The sequence below is a fragment of the Gadus chalcogrammus genome, chromosome 12 (assembly GCF_026213295.1).
Source record: "Gadus chalcogrammus isolate NIFS_2021 chromosome 12, NIFS_Gcha_1.0, whole genome shotgun sequence".
Taxonomy (NCBI): domain Eukaryota; kingdom Metazoa; phylum Chordata; class Actinopteri; order Gadiformes; family Gadidae; genus Gadus; species Gadus chalcogrammus.
Genome location: NC_079423.1, coordinates 18,069,143 through 18,079,142, shown reverse-complemented (window position 1 = coordinate 18,079,142; position 10,000 = coordinate 18,069,143). Strand labels below are relative to the sequence as shown.

The 10,000-nt window shown below is 56.9% G+C and overlaps 2 protein-coding genes across 2 annotated transcripts in view; one reads left to right on the top strand and one right to left on the bottom strand.

The window, feature by feature from the left end:
• Positions 1–9,465, top strand: part of LOC130393140 (cyclin-dependent kinase-like 5) — a 28,011-nt gene extending 18,546 nt beyond the window's left edge. Inside the window, exons 10-18 of the mRNA XM_056603731.1 lie at positions 1–103; positions 608–1,607; positions 2,404–2,508; positions 3,412–3,508; positions 3,877–4,012; positions 5,220–5,319; positions 5,823–5,945; positions 6,630–6,776; positions 7,620–9,465. The exon at positions 1–103 is cut by the window's left edge and continues 64 nt beyond it. Coding sequence (XP_056459706.1) covers positions 1–103; positions 608–1,607; positions 2,404–2,508; positions 3,412–3,508; positions 3,877–4,012; positions 5,220–5,319; positions 5,823–5,945; positions 6,630–6,776; positions 7,620–8,000 — 2,192 coding nt within the window. The 3' untranslated portion in view covers positions 8,001–9,465. The remainder of the gene's footprint in view (positions 104–607; positions 1,608–2,403; positions 2,509–3,411; positions 3,509–3,876; positions 4,013–5,219; positions 5,320–5,822; positions 5,946–6,629; positions 6,777–7,619) is intronic.
• A 146-nt stretch (positions 9,466–9,611) lies between these two features.
• The window catches only part of LOC130392733 (retinoschisin-like), a gene marked incomplete at its 5' end in the record, with an annotated part of 7,091 nt that continues 6,702 nt past the window's right edge, over positions 9,612–10,000 (bottom strand). Inside the window, one exon of the mRNA XM_056603243.1 lies at positions 9,612–9,785. Coding sequence (XP_056459218.1) covers positions 9,612–9,785 — 174 coding nt within the window. The remainder of the gene's footprint in view (positions 9,786–10,000) is intronic.

Below are 10,000 nucleotides of genomic sequence, written 5' to 3'. Positions count from 1 at the left end.
TCCAGAGCCAGCGGCCGGCGGAGCGGCCCGCCCCCTCCACCCCCACGCCCGCACGCTCCTCCAAGAGGAAGCCTCACCACGGGGACAACAGCACCCCCAGCAGGTGGCCCAGGGCACTGCAGCCCCCGCAGACACAACACTGCATCCGACATCTGTCCCAGTGCTACGACGTAGTGTCAGCAGTGCTGCTGTGTTACCACCAGACCTGGTCTAACCCTCAGTCCTCCTCCTCTCTCCATGTTCTCCTCCTCCCTCTGACTCCTTTTGCTCCTCCTACTCCTCCATAACCTCCCCCTCTTCCTCCTCCCCCTCCTCCCCTCCTCCTCCCCCTCCTCCCCCCGTCGCCCTCCTCCTCCCCTTCCTCCTCCCCCTCCTCCCCCCCGTCGCCCTCCTCCTCCCCCTCCTCCCCCCGTCGCCCTCCTCCTCCCCCTCCTCTCCCCCTCCCCCCTCCTCCCCCCGTCGCGCTCCTCCTCCCCCCCCCGTCGCCCTCCTCCTCCCCCTCCTCCCCCCCGTCGCCCTCCTCCTCCCCCTCCTCCCCCCCGTCGCCCTCCTTCTCCCCCTCTTCCTCCCCCCGTCGCCCCCTCCCCCCGTCGCCCGCCTCCTGCAGGAGCCACCACCGCTCCAGCAGCAGGGAGTGTTCGAGCCTCCCCCGGCACGAGGAGCTCCACCCCCACGCCGACTCCTTCCACAACGGCAGCGCCTCCGCCAGCCTGAGCCCCACCCTGCACCCCAAGAGCTACCAGCCCCCGCAGGGCTACGGGCCCCCCGCCGAGCTGCCCCACCTGGTCACCGCCAGCGAGCCGCGCCAGGCCAAGCCCGACTTCGAGGCCTCCAACCTGGGCATGAAGGCCTCCGACGGCCCCGGGGCCAAGTACCTCAAGTCCAACTCGCGGCTGCAGCAGAACCGCCACTCGCTGGTGGAGGGCAAGGGCGGCACGGCGCAGGAGAAGCACGCCCGGCACGGCTACAAGGAGGCGCACGGCCTGCTGCCCCCCGCCTCCTCCTCCTCGCGCTTCGCCTTCCTCAACCTGTCCAAGAGCCACGGCACGCTGAGCGACGCCAAGTCGGTGGGCAACCTGAGCGAAGTGCACCTGCTGGGCGACGAGCCGTCCCCGCGCTACTTCCCCTCGTCCTGCCTGGACCTGACGGCGCCCGGCAGCCCGCTGACGCGCCGCAACGACCGGCTGGCCCACGCCGGCCGCGGCAGCACGCGCTCCGAGCGCGAGAGCAACACGCTGGACTCGGCCTACCGCCGCGCCTCCTCCCGCCACAAGGCGTCGGAGGAGGGGCGCTCCCCGGACGCCCTGGACCCGGGGGAGGGCGGGGGCGGGGGAGGGGGGAGCCACGGCCACTCCCTCTCCGCCCCCCACGACCCCCTGGGGTACGGCCAGGGCTACACCAGCCCCTTCTCCTCGCAGCAGCGGCCGCACCGCCACTCCATGTACGTGCGGCGGGACCACCAGCGGCCCCACGGCGCCGAGGAGGGCCTGGCCCCGGCGCCCGGCCTGGCCAACCGGGCCAGCAGCCTGCAGATGCTCTCGCCCCAGCTGCAGCACCGCTCGCTGCCCCGCCACCCCGGGGGGCGGCCGGAGGAGGAGTCCAGCAGGGTGAGGGGGGCGGGGGTCCGGTCGGGAGGGGAGGCCGTGGTCCTGGGTGGGATTTGAGGATGTGTTTGTGGTAGATATGGGGGAGCCAGTACTGATGTAACAGATCAGGCCTGCAGACGCCGGTGGCCTCCGTCTAGAGGTGTTCCGATACCGTTCCAGTGTCGGGAATACTCAGATGCTGCCTAAAGGGCAGCGTCGGGTAACGGCGAGTAAGCAGGTGTGTGCACCGATCTGATAGCATCACGGGATTCATTTACTACACAGGCTGAGAACTTCCCAGGCGTCGTAAAAACATGGATGCACGGACGCATAACTACAAGTATACAAATGTATTGTACAATTATAGATTATAAATGTGAATGAGTTCTGAAAAGATAATTGGTTGATAGTAAGTGAACCGACTATTCATGGCTGGAATCAAAAGAGAGCCTAGTGGGTACCATGCTAGACGCTGTAGCGGTAAATACTCTGCATCGGCCGATCGGCAGAAATCTGAATCGTTATCGGGAAGGAAAGAACGGTATCGGAGCATCTCTACCTCCCTCCTGGGGTCATGCTAGCCGGTAGCTTAGCTTAGCTCAGCGTTCAGCAGAGAGGCCCCCCGGTCGCCCTGGGGGGGCTCAGCATATGTGGCGGTGCTTGTATGTGTGTGTGCTCCGTGTCGTGGGCGCCGTGACTCATGCCCGCTGTATGTTTGTGTACACACTGAGCGTCGGTGAGAGAGAGGCACTGTGTTTGTGTGTGTGTGCTTCCCTGTTGTCATGGTGCCGTCTTCACACCTCGTCTTCATCAACAGAGCGAGCAGGCGCCCCTGGACTCCGCCCACTCAGCCAGGCCTCCAATCAGGGACTCCACCCGGGATAACTCCGCCTCCTTTCACATTCAGCGGCAGAAAAGCGAGGTCCGACCTGCTGCCCGTTACCCATGAGCCTCTAACCACGGCTAACAACCTAGCACCCATGACTAGACCTGCAGCAAGCCCTGTGTACCCAGCTAGCCTTGAAGCTAGCCCTGGGCACACAGCTAGCCTTGAAGCTAGCACTGGGCACACAACTAGCCCTGCAGCTAGCTTTACAGCTAGCCCTGTGTACACAGTTATCCGTAAAACTAGCCCTGTGTACACAGCTAGCCGTGTAGTGAGCCCTGTTGACACAACTAGCCCTGCAGCTAGCATTAGAGCTAGCACTGTGTACACAGCTAGCCGTGTAGTTAGCCCTGTGTAAACAGCTAGCCTTGTAGTTAGCCCTGTGTACACAGCTAGCCTTGTAGTTAGCCCTGTGTACACAGCTAGCCGTTTAGTTAGCCCTGTGCACACAGCTAGCTGTGTAGTTAGCCCTGTGCACACAGACTGAGGGTGTGGGTGGATGCTCTCTTTATCTTCTCTCTCTCAGCCTCCTCATTTGTGCTGTGAGCTTTGCTTCTCTGGGATGAGACTGCAGATCAGAGATAGAATCGCTCCCCCTCTCTCTGCCTGTGTCTCTCCCTCCGTCTCTCTATAAATAACCTCCTGTCTTACAACTCTGTCAACATCACAACAGCTCAGTAACTCCTAGCTAGGTTACCTAAGCTAAACCTTGCCAGGTGAAGCATAGCTAGCTTGGTTAGCTAAGCTATACCTGGTCAGGTGAAGCATAGCTAGCTAGGTTAGCTAAGCTATACCTGGACAGGTGAAGCAGAGCTAGCTAGGTTAGCTAAGCTATACCTTGCCAGGTGAATCATAGCTAGCTAGGTTAGCTTGGTTCTACCTGGCCAGGTGGGCTAAGCAGCCCCTGGTCCGATGTCTGACGCGTTGCGTTGTCGGCAGGTGGGGATGTACCACGAGCAGCAGGAAGACTCGTCCAAGGAGAACCGCATCATCTACAGCGACTCCATGCCCCGGAGGGTGGGCAGCTTCTACCGAGGTCAGAGGGCAAGAGCGCTCTGACGACCGCATGAGTGATGATAAGTCAGGTTCATTGGTGGTTTGGGCGGGGGTGGAAATGCACTCCAGCAATGACAACACGCATCTTTCCTCTGATTCCTCAGATTTCTTTTTAGGACGCTTAGGCCAGCTAAATATTTCATTTCATCGTAGAGCATGATCATAGAGAAGATAGACTCAGCAAAGTTACCAAGAATACATTCAGTGAGACAACGGTTGGACAAGATTCTTATAGGGACACTTTCACATCATGGGCAGTTAATACAAAGGTGACCGTCGGGAGGGTTTAGGATTGGCCCTGTCTCATTTGACCGCTGATGCCATTTTTATCTCCCCCTTTCCCGACAGTCCCATCGCCGCGCCCGGAGAACTCCTTCCACGAGGGGCGGGGTCAGAGCCGGGGTCAGGGCCGGGGGCCCGGCCTGTCGGGGGAGGGAAGCACGGGCTCCAACCACTCCAAACGCCAGACCACCTTCGACCCCTGGTGAATAGGCCTCTGAGATCGTACTGAACGTTGTTCTGTCCGTCTACTGCTCCTTTGACGCTGTTCTGTCCTGTGAATATACTCCTGCTTTATAGTTGTTCTCCCTGTTGGACAGAACTACTGCTGCTCTAACGTTGTTCTCCTGTAGGACGGTTCTACTGCTGCTCTAACGTTGTTCTTCTGTAGGACTGCTGCTCTAACGTTGTTCTCCGGTAGGACGGTTCTACTGCTGCTCTAACGTTGTTCTCCTGTAGGACTGCTGCTCTAACGTTGTTCTCCTGTAGGACGGTTCTACTGCTGCTCTAACGTTGTTCTCCGGTAGGACGGTTCTACTGCTGCTCTAACGTTGTTCTCCTGTAGGACTGCTGCTCTAACGTTGTTCTCCTGTAGGACGGTTCTACTGCTGCTCTAATGTTGTTCTTCTGTAGGACGGTTCTACTGCTGCTCTAACGTTGTTCTCCGGTAGGATGGTTCTACTGCTGCTCTAACGTTGTTCTCCGGTAGGACTGCTGCTCTAACGTTGTTCTCCTGTTGGACAGAACTACTGCTGCTCTAACGTTGTTCTTCTGTAGGACTGCTGCTCTAACGTTGTTCTCCTGTAGGACGGTTCTACTGCTGCTCTAACGTTGTTCTCCGGTAGGACGGTTCTACTGCTGCTCTAACGTTGTTCTCCTGTAGGACGGTTCTACTGCTGCTCTAACGTTGTTCTCCTGTAGGACGGTTCTACTGCTGCTCTAACGTTGTTCTTCTGTAGGACTGCTGCTCTAACGTTGTTCTCCTGTAGGACGGTTCTACTGCTGCTCTAACGTTGTTCTCCTGTAGGACTGCTGCTCTAACGTTGTTCTCCTGTAGGACGGTTCTACTGCTGCTCTAACGTTGTTCTTCTGTAGGACGGTTCTACTGCTGCTCTAACGTTGTTCTCCGGTAGGATGGTTCTACTGCTGCTCTAACGTTGTTCTCCGTAGGACTGCTGCTCTAACGTTGTTCTCCGGTAGGACGGTTCTACTGCTGCTCTAACGTTGTTTCCCGGTAGGACGGCTGCTCTAACGTTGTTCTCCGGTAGGACGGTTCTACTGCTGCTCTAACGTTGTTCTCCGGTAGGACGGTTCTACTGCTGCTCTAACGTTGTTCTCCGGTAGGACTGCTGCTCTAACGTTGTTCTCCGGTAGGACGGTTCTACTGCTGCTCTAACGTTGTTCTCCGGTAGGACGGGCCACGAGGCGGTGATGAACCCGGTGGAGACCAAGGAGAAGGAGAAGCAGGGCTTCTTCAGAGCCATCAAGAAGAAGAAGAAAAAGTCCCAGCCGGTGAGTTCTGTGCTGCGGTTTGAATCCCGGTGGTCTGCTCGTGGACCCAGCGCCCCCTCCCTCTCGTTGGTGTGTGCTTCGTGTCGATATCTCTGTGGAGCTCGGCGCGTGCGTCCCCTCTCCCCCCCGCCGAACCTCCCTGTCCTACCTCAGGGTCCGTGCGTCCGGGGGAACCTGGCCTTTAGAACGGTGTTCTCCCCTCCTGGAACCAACTGGAAACGACCAGATTGACCAAATGTCCCGGAACGATCAGAACGCCGTTGCGAGAAATGATCAAATGTCAAAACGGAAACGGAAGCGGAGGCGGCATGTGGCTCAGGAGGTGGAGCGGGTCAGCTGGTCACCGGAAGGTCGCTGGTTCGATCCCCGGCTCCGCCTAGCGGAGTGTCGAGTACCGTACCCTGTTGTGGAAAACGCCTTTTCAAAGCAGGTTTCCTGGTCGCGGTCGTGGTTGCTGTTGTTGTTGTTGTTGTTGCTGACGTGCCTCGTTCTCCCGCCCCCAGCCGTCCTCCGCCAGCCTGCCGGCCGAGCTCCAGGCTGGAGGACCTCCTCTGATCAAGAGCTGTCTCTTCCCCCTCTTTAACTCAAAGACTAGCTTAAAGACCTCCACCCGCTCTCCGCTCATGGTACTGCCTCCCTCCATGACCCCATCACCACTAATCAGCCGTACACCACCCTGTACACCACCCGTCACACCACCCCGTCCCTCATGTTAGCTTACTGATATCTGGTCAGGTGAATCCTAGCTAGCTAGGTTAGCTAAGCTGCACCTGGTGAGGTCCCCCTGTCTGTGCAGCCAGGCTGAACCATGGGAGGCCATGGTACAGCCTCACCTCTCTCTGCTTCACCCCTCCATTAACCCATCTGCCTCTGGTCCGTCCTCCACCTCAGCTCCACCTTCAGGTCCACACCCCCACCTCCACCAGCCAGACTAACCCCCCACCTTCCAGACTAACCCAGTAGCTCAGCTCCACCCAGACACCACCACATGATCCACATCCTGTTTGGGCTTTCTTCTGGGCTGTTAGTGTGTTGAGGAGCCTTCTGATAGGTTGAGGACGGTGGGATTGAACCCAGTTCGCCCCCCCCCCCCTCCGTACTGAGGCCCGTGACTCTGACCCCCCAGCAGTGTGATCTCTGACCTCTGACCTCTGGCTGGTGGGGGTGCTGCTGGCCAATCAGGCGCCTTCCATTCTAACCGCATGCCTCACAGCTCGAGGGAATGATCTGCATGACCGCCGCCGCGCCACATACACGCCCCCCGCCCGGCCACGCCCTGCCGCTAACGCTGTCTGTTGCCGTGAGAACAGGCGAACGACGGAGCGGAGCGCGGCGCCCAGCAGAAGTCGTCCCGTGCCTCCGGCCATCAGAGCGCCCGCCATCGCTCCCGGGACAAGAGCCGGGAGCGGGACCCCGACGACTGGCCCCACGACAAGCTGGCCGACGCCCACGCCCAGGTAACCACGACCACCAGTGCACAACACGCCCAGGTAACCATGACAAACACGTCACCGTGGTACCAGGTAACCCTGACCACCAAAGAACATGTTACCCTGGTACCAGGTTACCATGACGACCAAGGAACACGTTACCCTGCTAACAGGTTACCATGACGACCACGGAACACGTTACCATGGTACCAGGTAACCCTGACGACCACGAAACACGTTACCCCGGTAACAGGTTACCATGATGACCACGGAACATGTTACCATGGTACCAGGTAACCATGACAAACACGTTACCATGGTACCAGGTAACCCTGACGACCACGGAACACGTTACCCTGGTAACAGGTTACCATGATGACCATGGAACATGTTACCTGGTAACCATGATGAACACGATACCCTGGTACCAGGTAACCCTGACCACCATAGAACACGATACCCTGGTACCCCTGATGACCACAGAACACGTGACCATGGTTCCAAGTAACCCTGACGACCACAGAACGTGGTGTTGTTAATGTGGTTTTGATGTGGTTCTAACATGGTTCTGCGTTGGGTTCTAACCTGGTTCCGCGTTGGGTTCTAACGTGGTTCTACGTTGGGTTCTAACCTGGTTCTACGTTGGGTTCTAACCTGGTTCTGCGTTGGGGTCTGCGTTGGGTTCTAACGTGGTTCTACGTTGGGTTCTAACGTGGTTCTACGTTGGGTTCTAACCTGGTTCTGCGTTGGGGTCTGCGTTGGGTTCTAACGTGGTTCTATGGTGGGTTCTAATGTGGTTCTACGTTGGGTTCTACCGTGGTTCTACGTTGGGTTCTAACCTGGTCTCTTCGTCGTGGTCCCCCCCCCCAGAGCCAGCCCCTGAGGTCTCTGAGGAAGCTGCTCCACCTCTCGTCTTCCCAGTCCAATCAGACGGCCGACCACCGCTACCAGCCCCTCCCCGTCCCTAACCCCGCCCCCTCCAAGGGGGGCGGGGGCTTCCCCGAGGGGCGGGGCCACGCCGGCGTCGCCACGCCCCAGCTGAAGAGCCGGCAGCAGCAGGGGGGCTACCCGCTCCCGGGCCCCGCCCTGGACCCGGGGTGGGCGGGGCACGGGGCGCCCCTGGGCCGCTCCGAGGGGAACCCCTACCCCGAGCAGCTGGGCGGGAAGGGCGGGCAGAATGGACACGGCTTCCCGCGCCAGTCCCGCCCCCGCATGCCCAACCTCAACGACCTGAAGGAGACCGCCCTGTAGGCCCCGCCCACCCGCGGCGGCTACTTCCTGTCGTTCCCGTGTACTTCCTGTCCAGACCGACGGAGAACAGGTGTCTCGATAAACCAAACCTTCTAAACGCCCCCCTCCCCGCTTCACTCTGTTTTTATAAAGCTTTCGTGGTTGATAGAATTTATATTATTATTATATATACTATTATAATTTTGCTATACATGGAATAAATACAAATCTATATGGAGTGTAGGTTTTTAAGTGTATTTTTCGTTTCTATTCAATAGAAATCCAGTCAAGTTTGTGCTTTTCTCCTAATAGAAACCAGTGGAACCAATAGGCTGTCATACCGGTAGTTTACTAACTGTTTATTAACTGTTAACACGAGGATCTCACGCCTTCATTCTAAGTCATGTGTTCACCCTACACCTGTCTCGTACCACTGTCAGGATGCCAGTAATGTGTTCATAACCTCACGCCTTCGGGACGTCATCGCTGTCGGTTGGCATGACGACCAGCGTCGACGTCCGGCGGGCTGTCCGTCGTGGTGTTTATCGAGCTAAACTGCAGACGTCGCCCCCTGCTGGACGGTTCTGTCCTCCATTGACTCAGAGTATTTATTAAAAACGGATTAAATGTATTTATTTTAAGGCAGATAAACATTATATTGTGTTTTTAGCTTTAAGTTGATGAAGTTACATTTCAACTGGTATTACGTGTAACAACCAGTACTCCACTGGGAGTGTATGCCGTATATGATATGAAACACACACAATGTACTGTTGTACCACTTACTGCATAAACATTGGTTTTTACTGAATGTGATTTTTAAAGCAGGGTTTCTGTTATGTTGTCGATAACCACAAACCGGGGATGTTTGGGAGCGCACTTTAGAAAGGACCGTGAAGGAACACTGAACTGATATGAGTGCTCGGAGCGGAAAGAACGCTCTGAACAGAGCGGTTCTCTGAGCGGTTCCACGTGCCATGGACGAGGAGCCGGGATCAACACGCTGAAGTTTTATTTTTTTAAACGTTGCACTTTGAAGAGACTGCGTGGCAGCGCGTTATCGACCTTATAATAATCCTGATAGGTGATATTGATCTTCCTCTGTGTGGAGTCTCCGTGCCGTGTCGTCTGAACAGAGAATATAACGGAGGCTTCCCACGCTCCCTCCTCGTCACGGAGGAGTACTGTACCATGTGTCGTACCACACGCTGCACACAGTATTACATTAATACTGCTGAGTGTATGTCATCCACCAAGCGTCAGATGAGATGAAGTATTTTGAGGTGTTTTTATTATTTTATTACGGACACAACTGAGTAGCATAGAACGTGTTATCTCCCCCCATTCTCACCCTCCCCTGTGGTGACATTTACTATTTTAGGATCTTCATGTTTACAAATGTAACGGTAAATCTGGAATAAAACTGACTTTGATTCAAGCGATCTCTTTCTTTAACGGCGTTGGGTGTTGACCGGAAGCAGTGCCAGAGAGGGAAAGGTTTTCATTTTGAACAAAATAACTTTGGTAATCCCAGAGTGGGAACGTACATTTTCTGAACACAGGATTAGCCTTCCTCCGTCTACCACCTAAACCTTAAACACCTGCAGGGAGGAAGTCTTTATAGGGGCGTGGTCAGACGGGGGCGGGGCCAGGTGTGCTGCACTTCTTCATGCACATGAGGACCTCCATGCGCAGCGCGATGCGCGTGTGCCAGCCCAGCGGCAGCAGGCGGACGTAGCGCGCCACGATGGGAGGGCGGAGCAGGTTCTGCACCGTGGAGGAGCGGTCCGTGTTCCCGTAGAACACCTGGGGGGGGGTGGGGGGGGGGGGGCAGAACCACGTCATCACACTGTGTACGTCTACAGAAGTACATCAGACATTAGTCAGAAGAAAGAAACAAACTAAACTGTTAAACTGATCTCCACTGACAGGTGAGCTGCTCATAACTCCTCCCCCTCACCCCTCTCTCCTCACCCCTCACTCCTCACCCCTCTCTCCTCACCCTCACCCCTCTCTCCTCA